The sequence below is a fragment of the Rhinatrema bivittatum genome, chromosome 12 (genome assembly GCF_901001135.1).
Source record: "Rhinatrema bivittatum chromosome 12, aRhiBiv1.1, whole genome shotgun sequence".
Taxonomy (NCBI): domain Eukaryota; kingdom Metazoa; phylum Chordata; class Amphibia; order Gymnophiona; family Rhinatrematidae; genus Rhinatrema; species Rhinatrema bivittatum.
In genome coordinates this window covers 87,305,577-87,329,113 of record NC_042626.1, presented here as the reverse complement: position 1 = coordinate 87,329,113, position 23,537 = coordinate 87,305,577, and the positions used below count along the sequence as shown (strand labels likewise).

Below are 23,537 nucleotides of genomic sequence, written 5' to 3'. Positions count from 1 at the left end.
GCATATGGGGTGTGGAAATCCAAAAGAACTGTATTTGGGGGGTGAATGGCTGTTGTGCACGGAGCAGGAGAGAGACCTTGGGGTGATTGTTTCGCCGACTTTAGATCATTAGACACTATGTGACAAGGCCAGAAGAATGCTGGACTGCATAGAGAGAGGAATATCTAGTAAGAGAAAGGAAGTGCTGATCCCCTTGTAAAGGGCCTTGGTGAGGCCTCACCTGGAGTACTGTGTTCAGTTCTGGAGATCGTATCTCCAAAGGGACAGAGACAGGATGGATTCGGTCTAGAGACAGGCAATCAAAAAGGTGGATGGTCTTCATAAAATGGCTTATGAGGAGAGACTGAAGAATCTAAATATGTATACCCTGGAGGAGAGGAGGAGCAGGGGTGATATGATACAGACTTTCAGATACGTGAAAGGTTTTAATGATCCATGGTCAACAAAAAACCTTTTCCATTGGAAAAAAATCAGTAGAACTAGGGGTCACTATTTGAAACTCCAGGGAGGAAGACTCAGAACCAATGTCAGGAAGTATTTCTTCATGGATAGGGTGATGGATGCCTGGAATGCCCTTCTAGAGGAAGTGGTGAAGACTAAAACTATGAAGGGTTTCAAAGGGGCATGGGATAAACAATGTGGATCCATAAAGGCTAGAGGATGGGAATGAAGAGAAGAGCCATGGGGGTGGCTTGCTGGAATGGTGGCTACTACCTAATGATTACTACCCTTACTCAATAAGTCTTCACATGGTTAATGCAGCTCCAACATTGCTCTCTGCTTCAACTGCAAGGGGAAAAGTGGAAAAGAGGATTTGCATTCAGACAACAGCCAACAAGCCACTGATCTGTGCAGTCTGGGTAAACAAGCATAGGGGTAACTTGCTTGATGTGAAAGTTACTACCTTAACCATTAAGCCTTATAATTCACCTTCAGTGCAGCTCCAACATTGCTGTCTGTGGCGGGGGTGGCAGGAAGTTTGAGTCGGACAGTTGCCAACAAGGGCCCTGAATTTGGTGGTCAGTGAGACAGATAAGTATAGGAAAACAAGTGTGGGAGCCCGCAGGGTTTCCCCCCCCTGAGATTGTCCTGCTAATGCAGAAGGCTTTCATGACTAGGGATAGCTCAGGACAGAGGAGATTCAGAGAGAGAATGTTGGGCCCATCCAAGAGACAGAGACTGGCTTCAGCAGGCAGTTCTCAGTGTGGACTCAGACACCTGGGGTTGTGGGACGCTAGTGCAGAGGGCAACACCAGGGATCGAGATGACTCAGATGAGATGCAAAAAGCACAAAGGAAGGCGATCTATAAAAGCTGTCAGGATGAAGAAAGGAATAGATGCCAATCGTCTTATAAAATTCCTTTATTGAAGTGGAGACACAAAGCCAGAGTCGGGCTACCTTTGTGTCTCCACTTCAATAAAGGAATTTTATAAGACGATTGGCATCTATTCCTTTCTTCATTCAGATGAGATGCAGGCAGATCCTGCATATCCCAAGGTATGGGAGCTCTCCCCAGAAGCCTGGAATCACATTGTGCTAGATGGGGTTGTTCCGCAGCTGGAACTCCATGGCAACACAGGCCAATGCAAAGACAAGATTCTTCAGTCGCAGAAGGGAAGACAGTTCAGTAGGACTGGATGCCCTAGTGTGCCTGTGGCCAAGGGAATCCTGTATGTGTTTCCCTCCGTTGTACTCATAGGTCGACTGTTATGGCACATAGAGATGCATCCAGGGACAGTAGTGTTGGTGGCACCGGAATGGCCTGCGGCATCCATTGTTCACAGATCTGGTGTATCTGATGGTGGATAAACCTCTTCGGCTTGGCTCATTTGCCAGAATTATTGCAACAGGGGCCCATATTTTCGATTGGGAGGATCGCTTATGACTCGCAGCTTGGCTTTTTGAGGGGAAGTGTTTGTGCATGAAGGGATATTTGGAACCAGTAATTACTACGTTTTTACAGGCGAGAAGGCCTGCTACTTCCATGGCTTATGTCAGAGTGTGGAAGGTTTTTGAGACCTGGTTTACTCAACAAATGACTGATCCTTTGTTGGCATCAGTTCTGCATATTTTGTCCTTTCTACCAGTAGGGCTTGTCCAAGGGTTGGCCTATAGTTCACTCTGTATCCAGGTTTCTGCCTTGGGTTGTCTCAAGCGCAAGGTGCGAGGTAGGTCTTTTGGCCTCTGTCATCATCCAATTCCTAAAGGGAGTGAAGCATGTAGGACCTCCACTTCAGAAGATGTGCCCAGATTGGAACCTCAATTTAGTCTTGCAGGTCCTCTGTGAGGCACCCTTTGAGCCTTTAGGATGAGCTTCTTTGAAGGATCTTACATTGAAGGTGGTTTTTCTGATCGTGATGTCGGAGCTTCAGGCTCTTTATTTTTTATTTATATTCTGCTTTTCACACTTTTTTTTTTTTTCAGCGCTTCAGAGTGGATTACATTCAGGTACTGTAGGTATTTCCGTAGAGGGCTTATAATCTAAGTTTGTACCTGAGGCAATGGAGGGTAAAGTGACTTGCCCAAAATCACAAGGAGCGACAGCGGGACTTGAACCCTGGTCTCCTGGTTCATAGCCCACTGCTCTAACCGCTAGGTTACTCCTCTACTCTGTCATGATCCCTTTTTGCATATTACTAACAGAGTGTCCTTATGTACAGTGCCTTCTTTTTTTTTACCAAAAGTAGTTTCTGCCTTCCATGTGAATCAGACAGTGGAATTGCCAAGTTTCCCAGAATGGTCTAGAGATTCTGTGGAGGGTAGAGATATCCATGTTTTGGATGTGCTTCACTCTATTGTGCTGTTTGAAGATAACTAATTCCTTTTGGCACTCAGACCATCTGTTTGTGTTGTTCGGTGGAGCTAAGAAGGGAGAGAAAGCTTCTAAGGCTACTTTCTTTCGCTGGTTGAAAGAGGCTATTTGTTCGGCCTACATTTGTAAGAGCCAAGCCATTCTGATGGGGCTCAAAGCGCATTCAACTAGAGCTCAGGCAGCCTCTTGGGTAGAGTGTCATTTGGTGTCTCCTCAAGAGATCTGTAGGGCCACGGTATGGTCCTCTCTTCATATTTTCACCAAGCACTACCGATTGGATGTTTGGTCGCAAGAGGATATGACCTTCAGTGAAAGTGGGTTGAGAGCAGGTCTTTCGGGTTCCCACCCAGTGTAGTGTTGCTTTGGTACATCCCACTTGTCTGAACTGATCTGGTATGTTCAGGAAAGGAAAATTGGTTCTTACCTGCTAATTTTCATTCCTGTGATACCACAGGTCATTCCAGAGACCTGCCCCAGTATTGCTGCCGAAAGACTGGTTTTCCTGGTATATTTTGATTTATATTAAAGATTTTATCAATTATTCAAGTTTTGGTTGGATCAAGCGGTTAGCTAGCTGTTTGGGTACTGGAGCTATGTTAGGCTCCAGTTCAGGGTATCCAACCCTGGGGTTTTCCAGATCATCCTGCTATTAATTGCATCAGTAGCATGGGATCTTTTAGTGTTTGGGTAATGGCCTGGTTTGGCCTCTGTTGGAAACAGGATGCTGGGCTTGATGGACCCTTGGTCTGACCCAGCATGGCAATTTCTTATGTTCTTATCCTGCTTTAGGGAATGCTTTCTAATCTTGGCTTGAGTATAGGTCAATACTGAGGGACTGCAGATGGCACTCTTGTTTATGTAGCAGTGCCTCAAAGTTTTTGTTCTCTGCCTCCATCTGCTGGTAGGAATGAATAAACCCACTTGTCTGGACTGATCTGTGGTATTACAGAAACAAAAATTAGCAGGTAAGAACCAATTTTCCTTTATTGCAAGTTTTAATTTTGACAAGTTGTAGGTTTTGCTATATTTATTATATTTGTTTTTATAACATTTCTCTCATGAATTTGTGTTATATTTAATAAGAAATTAAACGAAACTAAAACAGTCAGAGCTATCACTAGTTCTTGGCCCTTAAAATGTACAAATAGAAATTGACAGAGAAAGATAGTGGTAGAGTGAATATATCCCCTTTTCTTTAAAAGTAGCACATTAGCCACCATTGCTTTTCTCACGACAGGTCTGATAACCCTGGACGAGCTTCATCAGCAGGTGCTAAAGGGAAGAGGGGAAGTTTTGCTCAGGATGTCAGCCAGTGAGTATTATCCATTTAGGAAAAAGCACAAATACAAGTAGATGTGCTGAGTCTTCTCTCCAACTAACACAGTTGGTAGGAGCTCAGTGCACAAGAAATGATCCCCTCTTAAAAATGTTTCTTGAATTAAAAAAACAAATATGCCATACTTTACATAGTATTGGTACACATTTTTGTTACATTGGTGGATAAATGAAACCAGGGTCATGCTGAAAGGAAAATTGGTTCTTACCTGCTAATTTTCGTTCCTGTAGTACCAAGGATCAGTCCAGACTGCTGGGTTGTCTCCCTTCCAGCAGATGGAGTCAGAGAAAAAAGCTGAAAGGCACCCCCTCTTACACTGGTGTGCCACATGCGATCCTTCAGTATAATCCATACCATAGCAGAATGAAAACATATCATAACCTCAACATAAGAACCAATGGCTATATCAAACCACTTAATGAAAAACTGCATAACTTCTGGAACTTATGTACATGGAGGGAGTACTTCCATATGCAACGTGAATGCTGTCTACTTGAGAATATTCTGCAGAATGAAAACTATACCGAACAGACTCTCCAGATTCCATGGGCAGGCGTCTGGACTGATCCTTGGTACTACAGGAACGAAAATTAGCAGGTAAGTTCCAATTTTCCTTTCCCTGTACGTACCAGGATCAGTCCAGACCGCTGGGATATACCCAAGCTGCCCTAAATGGGGTGGGACCCAGAGAGTCCCACTCTAAGAACACTATTGCCAAAACAGTCGCCATCTGGAGCATGGACGTCCAAATGGTAATGCTTAGCAAAAGTGTGTAAAGATTTCCAAGTAGTTGCTCTGCAAATTTCCTGAGACGAAGCAAAGTGACACGCCGTCTGAAATTGAATTGAATGCGCTTTCAAACCATCCGGTACTGCGTGCCCAAGACATATATATGTCGAAGTAATGGTTTCCTTCAACCATTGGGCAATAGTGGCTTTAGTTGCCTTATGTCCTTTCTTAGGACCACTCCATAAGACAAACAGATGATCAGACAAACAAAAGCAGTAGTGACCTCCAGATAGCAAAGCAGAATCTGCCCCACATCTAATCTTTGCAAGTCCGAGCCTGAGGCGAATTCTGATCCAAATCAATGAAGGCAGGCAATTCCACAGTCTGATTCAAACGAAACTCCGACACAATCTTCGGTAGAAAGGAGGGCACCGTCCTAAGGGACACACCTTAATCTGAAATCCTGAGAAAAGGCTCCCTACAGGACAATGCTTGAAGCTCAGAGATGTGCCGTGCCGAAGTGATAGCCACCAGAAAAATCGCCTTAAGTATCAAGTCTTTCAAGGTGGCCTATTTCAAAGGCTCAAACGGAAGACCGCACAAGTCACGGAGAACCAGATTCAAACTCCAAGAAGGACACACTGGACAAGCCAGAGAGTTCAAATGTTTAGCACCTCTCAGGAAACGTGTTAAATCCGGATCAGCTGCCAAGGATGTCCCGTCAATCTTTCCCCGCAAACATCCCAAGGCTGCCACTTGAACCCTGAGAGAACGCACGCCAAGCCTTTCTTCAGACCCTCCTGTAAGAAAGCCAGAATATGGACAATTGATGTGCGTCGCTGGACACATTCAATTCGCTACACCAGGAATCGAAAACCTTCCAGACTTGAACATAGGTGAGCGAAGTAGACTTTTTCGCGCCTGCAGAAGGGTGGAAATAACAGAATCCGTAATCTTTCTTCCTCAACTGCCGCCTCTCATAAGCCAAGCCGCTAGACAAAAGCGATCCACTTTATCTAAAAATACTGGACCTTGACGAAGAAGATTCAGTAGATGACAGAGCCGAAGAGGACCATCCACCGCTAAGTTGATCAGATCTGCAAACCATGGCCGCCATGGCCACTTCGGAGCCACGAGAACTGAGCCTGTATTCTTCGCAAGACATTGCCCACCAGCGGCCAGGAAGGAAAGACATATAGCAGAATGTCGCGAGGCCACGGCAGGACCAGAGCGTCGACACCTTCCGCCCCGTGTTCCTTCCTGTGACTGAAGAACTGAGCCGCCTTCATATTTCTCTGAGTCGCCATCAGATCACGAGATGCATCGCCTCCTCAAAGTTCCCACTCTCCGGGATCTAGATGCTGGCGACTGAGAAAATCCGCCTGAACGTTGTCAACCCCGGCTATGTGAGAAGCTGCTACACAGACCAGATGGTGCTCCGCCCAGAGCAATAGCCGGTTGGCCTCCAATGCCACTGGACGACTTCTGGTTCCCCCCTGACGATTGATATAAGCCACCATTGTCTGACAATACTTGCACTGATTGACGGCTCACCAGGGGGAGGAAACTGCACAATGCCAGACGTACTACCCTGGTTTTCAAGCGATTTATGGACCATTTCGCCTGCTGCTCTGTCCAGCGGCCCTGTGTTGCCCTCTATTGGCAAACCGCACCCCAGCAGGAGAGGCTGGAGTCTGTCATCACGATCACCCACTGAGGCTCCTCCAGGTCCATCTGCGCTGCATGTAGCCAGAATCAACCACCAATGAAGACTGGACCTGGCAGGTTCCAAGACCGGCAATCAGATCTGGAACTCTTTGGACCTCGGGTCCCAATGAGAAAGTAACACTCTGTGCAAGGGTCTCATATGAGCAAAGGCCCAAGGGACTAACTCTAGAGTAGAGGCCATAGAACCAAGCACCTGCAAGTAATCCCAAACCCAGGGTAGCGGTAGCGATAACAGCTGCCGGATCTGCGCTGTTAACTTGTCGACTCACTCCTGTGTGAGAAAGACCTTGCTGACCGATGTGTTGAACCGAGCACCCAAGAAGTTCAGCACCTGGGACAGAACTAATTGGCTCTTGGCAAAATTGACGACCCAGTCGAGGGATTGAAGCCGGTCCACTACCGACTGAACCGTTGCCCTGCAAAACTCCTCCAACTTTGCGCGGATAAGCCAATCATCCAGATAGGGATATGAACCAAAATCCCCTCCTGCCTGAGAGCCGCAGCTACTACCACCCTTACTTTGGTGAAGACGCGGGGAGCTGTCGCCAATCCGAATGTGAGCGCTTGAAACTAATAATGCTCACCCAGAATCATAAACCTGAGAAACTGCTGATACTGTTCGTGGATCCCTATGTGAAGATACGCTTCCATCGGGTCTAAGGAAGCCAAATATTCACCGGAGTGGATAGCTGCAATGACTGGGCGGAAGGAGCCCTTCTTCTTGGGAACCACAAAATATATGGAGTATCTGCTGATCCTGAACTCCTCCGGCGGGACAATGGCTCCCAGCACTTTCAACCGGCACAGGGTTTGAGTCACCGCTGTCTGTTTTGCGCGGGTCCCGCAGGGCGACATCAAAAACAGGTCCCGCAACTGGCATGCAAAATCCAAAGCATAGCCATGTTCGATGATGCTTACAACCCACTGGTCCGAAGTAATTTTGACCCACTCCTCTAAGAAGAGACACAGGCAGCCGCCTATCACCAGAACAGAGGAGTGGGCCCGGACCCGTTCATTGGGAGGACTTGCCCCAGAAGATCCCTGAGGACCCCCGTTGCGGAGAGGCCTGCAGCTGTGAAAGGAATGAGACCAAGCCTGAGACCTCATCGATGACTGACGTGGAGTGAAGGCCGGAACCCTGCCCTGCTGAAACGTGCACTGTCCCCGGAACAGAGGGTGCGCCAACCCAAAAGCTCTGGAGGTTCGAGGCTTGTCTTCCAGCAACTTGTACACCTTATTGACCCCTAGGGATTTGATAAGGGCTTCTAGATCATCCCGAACAAGAATTTCCCTTTAAAGGGAAGATTGCCTAGCTGGGCCTTGGAGAAAACATCGGCTGACCAGTTGCGGAGCCACAGTTGCCTTCTAGCCGAGATGGCCAAAGCCATAGTGCGTGAGGACTGCGGAAGAAGATCATATAAGGCATCTGCGGTGTAAGCCACAGCCGCCTCCACGCGATCTGCCTGCTCCGCTTCCGCTGGAGGCAACTCCTGTGTGGTGAGCAACTGTTGCACCCAACAAAGAGTCTCTCTTTGCATGAGACTACTGCAGACGGCCATCCTAACGCAAAGTGCCGAGACCTCAAAAGTCCTAAGAAGGACCTCCAGCTTCCCATCCTGAAGATCCTTAAGAGCGGCAGCCCCTGCAACCAGAATGGTGGCCTGCTTAGTGATGGCTGAAACGGCCGCGTCCACTTTTGGGACCTCAAGCACAGCCAAGGACTCGTCTGGCAGCAGGTAGAGGTTTTCCATGGCTCGCCCCACCTGAAGGCTGGCCTCTGGAGCCTCCCATTCTTGGGTCACGAGTTGTAGTAGCATAGGGTGAAAAGGAAAAGCTTTATGAGGGGCCTGAAGCACCGAGAGAACGGGGTCCCCCTTGTAGCCTCTGAGCTCGACTGCGGCACTTCAATACTGAGCTCAGTCAGAACATGAGGGATTAAATGATCAAGCTCCTCCCTCCGAAATAATCTGAGAACCCTCAGGTCAACCCCTCAACTGGGGTGGGCTCATCAACATCCCCACCAATATTCCAGCGAAGGGCGATCAGGTGGATCAGAGGCCAGAATCCCAGAGATCCAAATCCACACAGCCCATCCTCCCTTTGGAGGAATTGGAACCTCCAGAAAGCCTAGCACTTACGCAGGTGGAGGCTCCTCAGCCTGCAACTCAGCCTCAGCCTCCAAAAACCACCTTGTGCATTAAAAACACAAATTTGGAAGTAAAGGGAAGCTGCACCTTTAAGGCCCCTCCCCCTCCCCCGAGCTTGGAGGGGAGGCAGGCACTGGGAGCCGCTAACAGGGCTCAAATTCAGTGGGGAGAGCAGAGGAGGGATCTCCCCTCCCACTGCATCCAGTCCTACACTGGAGCATGGCGGAGGCAAAATGGTCACTGTTCCCACGCTGGACGGGGCAGGCTGAGACCGGCAGAGGCGCAAATTCCTCCCTGTGCCACGGGAGCGCGCTGAAAACGACCTGCTGCTGCTCCCCGACGGTCCTTACCCTCCTGGGAGGCACCGTGTACAAAGGCCATCGCGGGAGAGTCGTGCCACCTGTTCCCCGCATGCTGAACATGCCGAACCCCGTGGCATACCAGCGGAGAGGGGAGCGAGCATGAGGCCGAAAAACTTGGTGAAAATCGCCCCTCCGGAGCCCCGGGAAACCTGTGCACATGGTAAAAAAAATTTTTTTTTTAAAAATTATAAAACACTGACACAGCCACCCAAGGGAAAAAACGCCCCTGGGACCTCAATCGCAGCACAGGCAGCCCCCCCCCTCCCTCCTGAGGAATTGTGCCGTCTCAGGGTGCAAGGGAGAGGGACCAGCCCACCGGTAAATCCCCCTACTCACCGGTAGAAGAAGCGGCTCCGGGAAAACGGTTAACGGGGTATCTAACCCCAGCAGTGCCTCAACCAAGGCCGCAAGTTCGGGAGGACTGAGTTTGCTCACCTCCAGAAAGAAAACTACTTTAAAACAAACACACAAACAAACAAAAAACCAGCTTGATTTAGCCACTGGTAGAAACAAACACCCTTAGGTCTTATAGTTTCTAGTTTTTTTTTTGTTTGGTTTTTTTTTTTATAAAGGATCAGGACCGCAGGTGGCACACCATTGTACGAGGGGGTTCCTTTCAGCTTTTTTTCTCTGACTCCATCTGCTGGAAGGGAGACACAACCCAGCAGTCTGGACTGATCCTGGTACGTACAGGGAATGGTTCTTACCTACTAATTTCATTCCTGTAGTACCACAGATCAGTCCAGACTCTTAGGTTCTTGCCTCCCTGCCAGCAGATGAAGACAAAGTTTCACTGACTGTGCCACCTGCAGTCCCTCAGTATGGACGTGTACCCAAGCCAAGATGACAGCAACAACCATAAAATTCTAAGCAAAATCTCTCCCCTCCAACAAGCCAGAAGAAATTAAAGTTGCCCAAAACATTGGAAACCTTGTTTCCCAAATACAGCATAAGCAATCAGCAGTGAAAACCTCCAACTCTGCACTATATACAAAGCAACAGTACAAGCGCCGGACTCTCCCTCCCAGTAAATGGCAGGTCTCTGGCCTGATCTGTGGTACTACAGGAATGAAAATTAGCAGGTAAGAAACAAGTTTCCTTACCCTATACATACCCTGATCAGTCCAGACACCTAGGATGTACCTAAGCTCCTCTTAACTTGGGTGGGACCTGGTGAGTTCCACTCATAGAACACTCACAAAAGCACATGGAAGCCGAAGCCCTGACATCCAAGCGATAATGCCTAGCAAAAGTGGGCAACAACTTCCCAGTAGCCACCCAGCAAATTTTATACAGACACACCTGTTGTGACAGCCCAGGAAGTTGCCTGAGAATGCAGTGAGTGTACCCCTAAACCTCGTGGTAGCAGGTGCCCTTTAGAAATGTAAGTCAAGTCATATCTTTCTTCAGCCATCGCACAATTGTAGCCTTATACATCTTACTTCCCCCTTCCTTGGGCCAATCCACAGTACAAAGCAGTGATCCGATCTACAGAAATCATAAATTCCCTTGCTTGAGGAATCCAAATCCAGAAAAGCTGGAAGCTCAATGTGGCACATTTAAAACTAATCGGAGAAAGTTGTTCTTCACTCAACTCTGAAATTTGTTGCCAGAGGATGGGGTTAGTTCAGTTAGTATAGCTGTGTTTAAAAAAGGATTGGATAAGTTCTTGGAGGAGAAGTCCATTACCTGCTATAAATTAAGTTGACTTAAAAAAACAGCCGCTGCTATTACTAGCAACAGTAGCATGGAATAGACTTAGTTTTTGGGTACTTGCCAGGTTTCTTATGGCCTGGATTAGCCACTGTTGGAAACAGGATGCTGGGCTTGATGGACCCTTGGTCTGATCCAGTATGGCATGTTCTTATGTTCTTAACTAAGATGGAATGCAGAGACTACCTCAGGAAGAAAAGAAGGCACCACAAATCAGACAACTGTAGGAAGGGATCTCAACACGATAAAGCCTTCTTGCTGAACAAATAGCCACCAAGAAAACCATTTTCCTGTTCATACCCAGATCAATCCAGACTCCTGGGATTATGCTTCCCTTCCAGCAGATGGAGACAGAAAAAGTTACACTGGCATATAACCTGGAGTGCCACCTGCAGTCTCTCAGTATTTCTCTGTCTCCAGCAGATGGTAGAGGTGCAATCCCTGCAGTCTAGGGGAAAAAAAAGGGAGAAACCTAGGAATTTAGGAGATCCTCCTGGGAGGTTGCTAGACTGAAGGGGCTATCCTTCCTGCTATTGAGAAGTGCAAGCAGGGGGTCGGGGACTCTTGTCAGGCTCGTCTTTTGCTGTCAGGGAGTGTACAGCTGCTGGTGCCAGCTTCCTCCTCCCCCAGGAGAACAGTTCGAGTCTCGCAGCTCTTCAGCCTCAGGAAAGTACCCTAGATAATTTTTTCATTAAAGTTTAAAAAAAAAAGGGGTGGGGGGGGGGGAAAGAGAACCTGTAAGTGAGCAGCAGGGTGGACAGCCAGGAAGGCTGTGTGGAGCCCTTGAGGTGATTGCTAGCTGCGGAAAAGGGTGTTCTCGAGCAGCTGAGCGGGTGTTTACCACGCAGTCAGGCCTTCTTTTAGTGTCTGCTTTGCTGGTGATGGCGTGCGGAAGTGATTCTCGCCCGTACAGTGATACTCACGCGTGGCTCGCCTGCTCCGGGCTATGCTCCTGGTCTGGGGGAGAGGTTAGGTCAGGGCCAGCAGAAGCCACGTTGGAGCAACAGTGTAAGCTAAGGCAAGCGAGGGAGTGCAGGAAGGGCGGCCATCTCAGAAGCCGCATGGGAGCAGCAGCACAAGCCCAAAGTAGGCGCGGGAGTGCTTTTAAAGGTGGCCACCCCTCCCCTGCTGGATGCTGTCAGGGGCTGCAGGCCCTTCGGGAGGGGTGAGTATATCCCCTCCTCCATGGTCTCCGCTAGGGTAAGGTTTTGACCACAGGAGGAAGCCTGATTCTGACGACCAGGAGGATCCTTCCATGGATGAATCTAAGGACCCCGCAGTGTTTTCTTTAGAGTTAGTCCTCCTCTTGCATGGGACATATTTAGCTTGTAAAGCGGCTGGGAGGCAGTCGGACCGGTCTCACGGGACTAGTGGTCCGCATCCTGGGAAAAGACCTGACTGCTCCAAGGGTCCGGTTCCACTGTGAGCGCCCAGGGTCCTTGGGATCAGGATGGACCCAGGCAATCCAGCTATCATCTTGGAGGATTCAGATGGAGTTCAGCAGGATCCTGCCTCTCCTGACCCAGCTGTAGATATACCAGACCCAGACAGTGGATTGAACCAGGTGCCAGTGGCTGAAGGGGACAACCTGAAGGTGGTGCTTCTCTGCTGTAAAGAAGAGTTATGGCTCTTAGTCCCTCATGTTCTCGAGGAGCTGCAGATTAAGGCTCCTAGCAGGGGTCTCATCAGGATGGAGTGGACCCAGTCATGTATGGCCTGAAGTGGCCGGTGAAAGCCTTTCCTTTTCATAAGTCAGTGGAAAAGCTGGTGCTCAGAGTGGGACACTCCAGAGACAGGCCTGAAGGTTGGCCGGGCGATGGCGAAGTTATATTCATTGCCTGAGGACACGCTCGCGCTGTTGGCACTCCCTAAGGAAGAAGCATCAGTGTCTGTGGTCACTAAGAAGACAACCATTCCTGTGGCTGGTTCACCGGCGCTGACAGATATCCAGGACAGGAAGTTGGAAATTCGTCTCAAGAAGATATGAGGTTTATGCACTTGGCATTCAGGCTACTGTATGTAGTAGCTTTATGTAGAGGGCCAGTTTTCGCTGGGTTCAGCAGCTTTAGGCTACAAGGATGCTTTTGGCGTCAGAGGCTAAGCTGGCGGACTGTCTTGCGGCGGCTGCTGCTTATGTCATGGATGCCCTGTATGGCCTCATCAGAACCTCTTTTAAGAACTATAATATCTACAGTTCTGGCTAGACGGCTCCTTTGGTTAAGGAACTGGTCAGTGGATGTTTGGTCTAACTCTCAACTAGGAGTGTTACCTTTCAAGGGTAAGCTTCTGTTTGGAGAAGACTTAGAGGAGCTCATGAAGTGTGTCTTGGTGAGACCAAAGGACATTGATGGCCAGAAGAAAAACCTAAAGGAAGCAAAGGTTCCTTTGTGAGGCGTTCCCCGGTTTCAGATGAGTAGAAGGTTTTGTCTGAATAGACCCTCGCCAGAGGCTCAGAAGCATGGTAGCGGGAGACAGCAATAATCCTGGAGCCAATCCTTTCAAGGGTGAAAGAAACCAGGCAGAGAGCATCTTGGCTAGGGATCTGGTGGGGAAAAGTCCTTATAATGAAGCGAGGCCAGTCCACCTCTCTCTCTCCCTCCTTTTGGGGGGTGTTTGACTGTTTTCCAAGGAGTGGACCAAAATCACAACAGACCAGTGGGTCCTTAGCATGATAAGAGACTGTTACGCTTTAGAATTTTCTCGTCTGCTTCAAAACCTGTTTATGGTCTCCCTTTGCACTCTGTTCGGCAAGAGATAGATGGTCCAAGGAACTGTGGAGTGGTTGCGGTAACTGGGGGCCATAGTTCCCATCACGTTGGAGGAACAGCGAATGGGAAGATATTCCATTATTTTCGTGGTTCCAAAAAAAAAAAAAAAAAAGAGGAAGGGTCCTTCCATTGAATTTTAGATTTAAAGAAGGTGAATGTGGCCCTCAGAGTTCCCCATTTTCTAATGGAAACTGCATTCAATGATTACAGCGGTGTGCAAAGGAGAATTCCAGTTTCCTGGCGTGTAGCCAGATGGACTCAGAACGAATGGGATAGTATCCGCGTGCTAGCAGTTGGAGACGGATCTGACGTCAGCACGGGGTATATATATCCCCACAGGAAGCGTAGCAACTTAGTAATTTCCGTCTCCAAAGCAGTTTGGAGAGCCTGCACGCTTGCTGAGCGTGTTTTCCAAATCTACTTTTTCTTTTCTTTTTCTACTTACTAAAACTTCTACAGCATCGAGCCCCGCACTCCTGCGGTGATACCCTAAGGTCCCTCCCTCAGAGTTTCCCGGGGTGATTTCCGTGATCCCCCGGAGGTGTAAGTCCTCGGTCCGGTGGCCGAATCACGGCAGGGACACAGCCCCCGGGCGAGGTTCGGGTGAGGCTTTCGAGGCGCCTCGGTTCCGGCGTGGACGAAGCAGCGGGTGCATATATCCTCAAACGCGGCGGTGAAGGTACTTGCCCTCTCCCCCCGCAGCCGGAGACCGCCCGGGTTCCAGCCGGGAAGCTCCTCGGATCAGGTAAGGCGTACATCTCTTATTTCTGGTCTCCGAGGAGCAGAGGATCGGCGGCGTGGCACGCCGTGGAGGGCGCCATTTTGTGGGCCTTGTTCAGGTATTGAGCGCCAGTAATAGGCGCGGCTCTATTCCTCCTTGTGCGTATCTTGCCTTATTGATGAGAGCATATTGAATGCCACTGAGCGTGTATTGCTAACCGCCTGTTGCTGAGAGCATATTGAATGCCACTGAGCGTGTATTGCTAACTGCTTATTGTTGAGAGCCTATTGAATGCCATTAAGCGTGTATTGCTAACCGCTTTTTGCTGAGAGCCTATTGAATGCCATTGAGCGTGTATTACTGACCGCTTATTGCTGAGAGCCTATTGAAAGCCATAGAGCGTGTATTGCTAACTGCATATTGCTGAGTGCATATTGCATACAATTGAGCTGTTTTCATGGCCGCCTATTGCTGAGAACATATTGCACATATTGCTGCCGCTTGTTATTATTATTGTGCGCCTGTTGGATTAAGCGCATATTGCTGCCGCATATTATTATTATTGCGCGCCTGTTGTATTAAGCGCATATTGCTGCCGCATATTATAATTATTGTGCGCCTCTTGTATTAAGCATTCAGCGCATACTTTTCAATGGATCAGAATGCAGCAGCGTCTTCAGCAGCGGCGCCGCCTGCCTCAGGCATTAAAGCCCTTGGCCTCTCTGAATGCCAGCTTAGAGCCACACACAGTGAAGAGCCAGACTCCCTATGTGCCCAATGTGAGGAGGCCGTGGGACCCTCGGGCCAGGACCGGTCTCAGCCACGATTTGCTGACAGTTCCCCAGGGGCTACCCCGGATTTAGCGGGCAGTCTCGACCAATCGAGAATCCCGGGGGATCTTGTACCCCGGCGATTAGAGGCTGCTTCAATTTCCTGGGTGGATCTCTTTAAGGGGATTCATGCCTTTGTACAGATGCAAACGGCTTCCCGTCCAGGCCCTGTGGTTCCTGCGGCTGCCGCTGTGGCCACCGCAGCGGCAGCCGCCGCAGTTGCAGCCACCGCAGGAACCGGCTCCTGCGGATCCTGTTCCTGGACCCTCATGCCCTTATCGTGAGCGGGACCTCCCGCCGCTGGACAGTCCAGATCAATCAGACCAGGAGGTGTCACCGGACGAGTCCGAACTCCTGGACGAGGGGGAACTTCCCCCAGGGATTGAGCCATATAGAACCATGAGGCGATTCTTCCCTAAGGAGGATCTCTCCGACCTGGTGTCTCAGTGTCTGGCGGAGTTGGATATTACAGGTCCCAGCGCTACGGTACCCTCTGCGCAGAACCCCCTGCTGGAAGGTCTTCGTCCTACAGCCTGCCATTTTCCATTCTTGCAAGCAGCACAACAACTGATAGATTTAGAATGGGCGGCACCAGCGGCTTCCTTCAAAGGGGGCCGGGCCCTGACGGGCATGTACCCATTGGCACCGGCTATCCAGGACCTGTTGGCATGCCCTCAGGTGGACGCCTTGATTAGCGCTGTGATCAAGCGCGCTACCATTTCAGTTGAAGGGGGGACGGCCCTCAAGGAGCCTCATGACCGGCGACTGGACGCCATTCTGCAACAGACCTTTGAGGTGGCAGCTCTATCTTTGCGGATCGCGACCTGCTGCACAGTGGTGACGCGTGCCTGTTTGTCACAAGTTAGGAACAACGCTCCAGCAGCTGACATGGAGTCAGCTCTTTCATTCCTCACGGATGCTGCATCAGACCTGGTCCGGACAACAGCTAAGGGGATCTCATCCTCCGTAGCCGCCAGGAGGCAGCTCTGGATCCGGAGATGGTCAGCTGATGCGCCTTCAAAGACACGCCTCACCAGATTGCCCTTTAAGGGCTCTTTCCTATTTGGCAGCGACCTTGATAAACTGGCCAGCACATGGGGTACCTCTCCAGTGCCTAGACTGCCGGAAGATCGGTTCAGAAGGGGCCAGCGCGCCTTTCCAAGGCCCTCCAGGGGCAGGAGTTCACAGCGCTTTGTTCCTTACAGGGGTCGCTACCAGGCACTACGTCCTCAGGCCAGGAATCAGTCCTTTCGGACCAAGCAGCGCAAGAGGGGAGAGGACCGGGCTCGGGTCCCGGCCCGCACCTCTCAATGAGAATCCGCCGATTTCATCTGGGGAACGGAGCCATAGGGGGCAGGTTAACCCTCTTCACCCCAGATGGGTCAAGATCACGTCGGACCAGTTGGGTCCTCGCCATTATCCGGGAGGGATATTATCTGGACTTTCATCATCTCCCTCCGGACAAGTTTGTGGAATCTTCATGTCCCATACACAAGAAGGCAGCATTGGAAGCTACCCTGGCGAGGCTCCTGTCCTTGAAAGCCATCATCTCAGTACCTGCCTGGGAAGTGAATTCTGGACACTATTCCATTTATTCATGGGTAACCAAGAAAGGGGGCACCTTTCGGCCTGTGCTGGACCTCAAGTCAGTCAATCGATACTTACAGGTACCAAGGTTTCGCACGGAGACTCTCCGCTCCGTCAAGGCTGCAGTACAGCCAGGAGAATTCCTCACGGCATTAGACCTGTCAGAGGCATACCTGCATATCCCGATCCATCCGGATCATCAGCGCTACCTACGCTTCAAGGTTCTAGGACGCCACTTCCAGTTTCGGGCTCTGCCCTTCGGGTTGGCCACGTCACCACGGACATTCACCAAGGTGGTCGTAGTGGTAGCAGCGGCACTCAGGCGGGAAGGAATTCTGGTCCATCCCTACCTAGACGACTGGCTGATCAGGGCGAAATCTCGAAAGGAGAGCCTTCGGACAACCAACAGAGTAATTGCCCTTCTGGAAAGCTTGGGCTGGGTAATCAACCTCAGCAAGAGCTGCCTACAGCCTTCCCAGTCACTGGAATACCTGGGAGTACAGTTCGACACCCAGGCAGACACAGTCAGTCTCACTACCAAGAGAAAGTTGAAACTTCAGCAGCGTATCCAGTATTTGATGGGAGCCAGTTGGCCCATAGCCTGGGATTATCTGCAGGTTCTTGGTCTCATGGCATCCACCCTGGAAGTGGTACCTTGGGCGAGGGCCCATATGAGACCTCTACAACACTCCCTGCTCTCTCACTGGAGCCCCCGTCTACGGAACTATTCCATGCGCCTTCATCTGCCAGCCAGAGTGCGGACCCAGTTGCGGTGGTGATTGCAGTCCAACCACATGAGCAGGGGGTCGAAGATGTCATCACCCACGTGGACTTTGCTCACCACAGATGCCAGCCTGAGCGGCTGGGGAGCACACTGCAAAGAACTCACCGCACAAGGGCGGTGGAACAGAGAAGAGTCAGCGTGGAACATCAACCGTCTAGAGGCCCGGGCAGTCCGATTGGCATGCCTTCGATTTGCTCACAGACTGAAGAACAGAGCAGTCAGAGTGATGTCCGACAACGCCACCACGGGTGGCATACATCAACCGTCAGGGCGGAACCAGAAGCAGACAAGTATCTCTGGAGATCGCCCCACTGATGGCTTGGGCAGAGGCGAATCTTCAGGACATCTCCGCCGTCCACATTGCTGGGAAGGACAATGCCACAGCAGACTTCCTCAGCAGAGAAAGCCTAAATCCGGGAGAGTGGCAGCTGTCACCCACAGCCTTCCAGATGATTGTGGATCACTGGGGGATTCCGGACATGGATTTACTGGCGGACAAGTCCAATGCTAAAGTACCCAGATACTTCAGCCGCAAGCGCGACCCGTTCTCACACGGAATCGATGCCCTGGTCCAGCCGTGGCCTCCAGGGACTCTGCTATACGCCTTTCCTCCGTGGCCTCTGCTGGGCGCCATCATCCACAAGATTCAGAAACACCGGGGCCTAGTTCTTCTAGTGGCACCAGACTGGCCAAGAAGACCCTGGTACGCAGACATGAGAAGACTACTGGCAGGGGAGCCTCTTCCCCTGCCTCCTCTCCGGGACCTTCTACGTCAAGGTCCCATCCTCCACGAGGATCCAGCTCAATTCTCTCTTACGGTCTGGCCATTGAGAGGGCTGGCCATTGAGAGGTTACTCAGAGCCCGTGATAGATACACTCCTCCGAGCTCGTACGTTTTCCACGTCCCTCACCTACGTAAGGATCTGGAGAGTATTTGAAGCATGGTGCGACACTCACGGCACCAATCCACATGCGACCACAATCCCTATTGTGTTGGATTTCCTGCAGGATGGACTTCAGAAGGGTCTCTCCCTCAGCTCCATCAAAGTTCAGGTGGCTGCGCTGTCTTGCTAGCCCATCGCCAAGCACCCAGATGTTTCTCGCTTCCTGCAAGGAGTCAAGCATATTCGGCCACTAAAGTGGCCGGTGCCCTTATGGAACCTCAATCTTGTTTTGGATTTCCTCGCGGGATCCACCTTCAGACCCCTTCGGGGACTGTCTCTCCGTTCTCTAACCTTGAAGATGGTGTTCCTATTGGCGGTATGTTCGGCACGCCGCATCTCAGAGCTACAAGCACTGTCCTGCCGTGATCCCTTTCTCAGAATCACTCCTGAAGCTATCCATCTTCGTACGGTTCCCTCCTTTCTACCTAAAGTGGTTTCACAGTTTCATCTTAACCAAACCATATCTTTGCCTACCACGGCAGGTTTGAGAAATCTGCAAGAAGGGCGTTTATTACGCCATCTCGACATTGGCAGATTGCTGCCCAGATATCGGGAAGTGACACAAGAAGTACGAAAGACGGACCATCTGTTCGTCCTGCACATGGGAGGAAGCAAGGTGAAGCGGCCTCGCGGCCCACCATCGCCCGCTGGGATTAAAGAAGTTATCAGAGCAGCTTATGTGGAGGCCGGGAAAGTCTCTGCCTCTACAAGTCAAGGCTCATTCTACCAGAGCACAAGCGGCATCTTGGGCAGAATCCAGGATGCTGTCGCCTGCAGAATCTGTAAAGCGGCGACGTGGGTCCTCCCTCCATACCTTCTCCAGGTTCTATACCGTCTGGATGTCCAGGCCAGGGAGGACTCAGCATTTGCGAGGGGCGGTAACTTCATGGGTCCCTCAGGGCAGCCCTCCGCCCAGGCTGGGAGTAAAGCTTTTGTACATCCCATTCGTTCTGCGTCCATCTGGCTACACGCCAGGAAATGTTGAGATTACTTACCTGATAATCTCCTTTTCCTTAGTGTAGACAGATGGACTCAGCATCCCCGCCCAGCTGCCTGTGTAACATGGGTTTCACCCGATTCAAGTTAAGCAATGTCATTTTGTTTACATAGAAGCGTACACTATACCAGTGTCAACGCCTTCCGGTTGTGAATGCTGGCGGTCCTCCAGCTACTATCAATCGGTCAGGGGAATCCTGTTTCACTTTTCACTGAGCGTCAGTACACACATCCATAACAGCTTTTGCAAGGAAGATTACTAAGTTGCTATGCTTCCTGTGGGGATATATATACCCGTGCTGACGTCAGATCAGTCTCCAACTGCTAGCACGCGGATACTATCCCATTCGTTCTGAGTCCATCTGTCTACACTAAGGAAAAGGAGATTATCAGGTAAGTAATCTCAACATTTCCCCACATCTTCGCGATTTCTACGCTTCATGGTTCTCAGGAACCACTTTCAGTTTGTGCCCTGCTGTTCATTCTGGCAACTGTGCCTCATCCCATTTGTCAAGATGATAGTGGTGGTGGTGGTGGCGGGGCAGCGACGCTCAGCAAAGCTGGTATCTTGGTACATCCATATCTGGTCGATTGTCCGACTGGCCGACATGAGTCAATCTCCATACTCAAGCAGTGGCTTAAGCGATACAGCAATTGAGTCTCTGGGCTGGGTGTGAAGTCTGGCAACAAGTCATCTCACCATGTTGCACGTTCTGAAGTTCTTGGGAGCATGCTTCAACACCAGATTGGGGAATGTTTTTTCTTACTGAAAGTCCTATTCTCAAACTGCAAGAAGCAGGTTTCGCAGGCTGTTGCAGGCGTTGGGGTCCCAGGTAAGAACATAAGAACATGCCATACTGGGTCAGACCAAGGGTCCATCAAGCCCAGCATCCTGTTTCCAACAGTGGCCAATCCAGGCCATAAGAACCTGGCAAGTACCCAACAACTAAGTCTATTCCATGCTACTGTTGCTAGTAATAGCAGTGGCTATTTTCTCAGTCAACTTAATTAATAGCAGGTAATGGACTTCTCCTCCAAGAACTTATCCAATCCTTTTTTTAAACACAGCTGCACTAGCCCATCCTCTGGCAACAAATTTCGGAGTTTATTGTGCGTTGAGTGAAAAAAGAACTTTCTACGATTAGTTTTAAATGTGCCACATGCTAACTTCATGGAGTGCCCCCTAGTCTATTATCCGAAAGAGTAAATAACTGATTCACATTAACTCGTTCTAGACCTCTCATGATTTTAAACACCCCTATCATCTCCAAATGCTGCAGAATGTAGTAGCGAGAACTATCTCTAACGCCCGCAAATATGACCATATCACGCTCATCCTTAAAAATTTGCATTGGCTCCCGAGCCCCTCTCGTATCTTATATAAAACCCTAACCTTGATCCACAAAGCCACACACACCCAGAATCAAACTGGCTTGACGAGCCCTTCCGCCCCATACGGTCTAACAAATCCACCAGAGCCTCCAACAATGGGACCCTCCACGTGCCCTCACTAAAAAAAAAAAAGGCACACCTCACCTCCACAAGGGATCGAGCCCTCTCTATTGCTGGACCTACACTCTGGAACTCTTTACCCCCCAACCTCCGGCTCGAGACCTGCACCTCTAAATTCAGAGCCAACTTAAAAACCTGGCTCTTCAAACAAGCCTACCCGCAATAATACCCCCCCTCCCCCCTTATCCCCCTCCCCCTTGCTAGTACCTACTGAACACTTGTACAAAGTCTTGGTCACATAAGTTACATTTTTATGTTAACTGTTATTGGCTCTCAGTTGCTCACGAGCAGCCCACAGCCATGGGGCCTGATGGGATTCATCCAAGGATATTGAGGGGAGCTCAGAGATGTTCTGGCGGGTCCGCTGTGTGACCTGTTCAATAGATCCCTAGAAACGGGAGGTGGTGCCGAGTGATTGGAGAAGAGCGGTGGTGGTCCCCGCTTCACAAGAGTGGGAACAGGGAAGAGGCAGGCAACTACAGACCGGTTAGCCTCACTTCGGTGGTGGGAAAACTAATGGAGTCACTGCTGAAAGAGAGAATAGTGAACTATCTACAGTCTGGAGAATTGATGGACCAGAGGCAGCATGGATTCACCAGGGGAAGATCCTGTCAGACAAATTTGATTGACTTTTTGACTGGGTAACCAAGGAATTGGATCGAGGAAGAGCACTAGATGTCATCTACTTGGATTTCAGCAAAGCTTTTGATACGGTTCCGCACAGGAGACTGGTGAATAAAACGAGAAGCTTGGGAGTGAGTGCCGAGGTGGTGACCTGGATTGCAAATTGGTTGACGGACAGAAGACAATGTGTGATGGTAAATGGAGCCTTCTCTGAAGAGAGAGCGGTTTTAAGTGGGTGTACCACAAGGATCGGTGTTGGGACCGGTCCTGTTCAATATCTTTGTGAGCGACATTGCGGACGGGATAGAAGGTAAGGTTTGTCTTTTTGCGGATGACACTAAGATCCTGCAACAGAAGTGGACACGCCAGAAGGAGTGGAGAGAATGAGACGGGATCTAAGGAAACTGGAAGAGTGGTCAAATATATGGCAGCTGAGATTCAATGCCAAGAAGTGCAAAGTCATGCATATGGGGAGTGGGAAATCCGAATGAACTGTACTCGATGGGGGGGGGAAAGGCTGATGTGCACGGAGCAGGAGAGGGACCTTGGGGTGATAGTGTCTAATGATGTGAAGACAGCGAAACAATGCGACAAGGCGATAGCAAAGCCAGAAGAATGCTGGGCTGCATAGAGAGAGAGGAATATCGAGTAAGAAAAGGGAAGTGATTATTCCCTTGTACAGGTCCTTGGTGAGGCCTCACCTGGAGTACTGTGTTCAGTTCTGGAGACCGTATCTACAAAAAGACAAAGACAAGATGGAAGCGGTACAGAGAAGGGCGACCAGGAAGGTGGAGGATCTTCATCGGATGACGTACGAGGAGAGATTGAAGAATCTAAATATGTACACCCTGGAGGAAAGGAGGAGCAGAGGTGATATGATACAGACTTTCAGATACTTGAAAGGTTTTAATGATCCAAAAACAACGACAACCTCTTCCGTAGGAAAATAATCAGCAGAACCAGGGGTCACGATTGAGGCTCCAGGGAGGAAGATTCAGAACCAGTGTCAGGAAGTATTTCTTCACGGAGAGGGTGGTGGATGCCTGGAATGCCCTTCCGGAGGAAGTGGTGAAGACCAGAACTTGTGAAAGACTTCAAAGGGGCGTGGGATAAACACTGCGGATCCATAAAGTCAAGAGGCCGCCAATGAAGAGTGGGTGACTCGCCAGAATGATGGCTATTGACACAATACCCTTATTAAATAAACATACACATGCTTACTGTGACTCCTACATCGCTCAAAGCTTCAACAGCAAGAGGTAATGGAAAAAGGATTTGCACTCACAAAGAGGGGAGTAGCTGGCTTGTTACGGCGGTTACTACCCCAAACCAAATATGCCTGATACTTCACTTTCAATGCATATACAGCATAGCTCTCTGCTTCAATGACAGGGGAGAAGAATAACTGATACTTCACACATCCAGCAGAGCTCTCTGCTACAACAGCAAGGGAGAAGAAAAAGGGTTCGCACTCAAAAAGCGGGGAGTAGCTGGCTTGTTACGGCGGTTACTACCCCAAACCAAATGTGCCTGATACTTCACTTTCCATGCATATCCAGCATGGTTCTCTGCTTCATCGGCATGGGAGAAAGACTGATACATCACGCATTTCCAGCATAGCTCTCTGCTTCAACGGCAGGGGAAAAAAAAACAAAAACAAAAACAAAAACCTGATGCTTCACGCATATCCTGCATAGCTTCAACGACAGGGGTGAAGAAAAAAAGGATTCGCAATCACAAAGCGAGGAGTAGCTGGCTTGTTACGGCGGTTACTACCCCAAACCAAATGTGCCTGATACTTCACTTTCAATGCATATCCAGCATGGCTCTCTGCTTCAACGGCAGGGGAGAAGAAAAAAAAACCAACAAGGGCTGTACAACATAGTCTAGGTAAAACAAATAAGCATGGGTGTAGCTTGCTTATCGCGGCGGTTACTGCCCCT

At 49.8% G+C, this 23,537-nt stretch overlaps 1 protein-coding gene across 1 annotated transcript in view; it reads left to right on the top strand.

The window, feature by feature from the left end:
- SNF8 (SNF8 subunit of ESCRT-II) overlaps nucleotides 1-23,537 on the top strand; it is a 126,191-nt gene that overhangs the window by 89,328 nt on the left and 13,326 nt on the right. Inside the window, 2 exon segments of the mRNA XM_029574009.1 lie at nucleotides 4,051-4,103; nucleotides 4,106-4,125. Coding sequence (XP_029429869.1) covers nucleotides 4,051-4,103; nucleotides 4,106-4,125 — 73 coding nt within the window.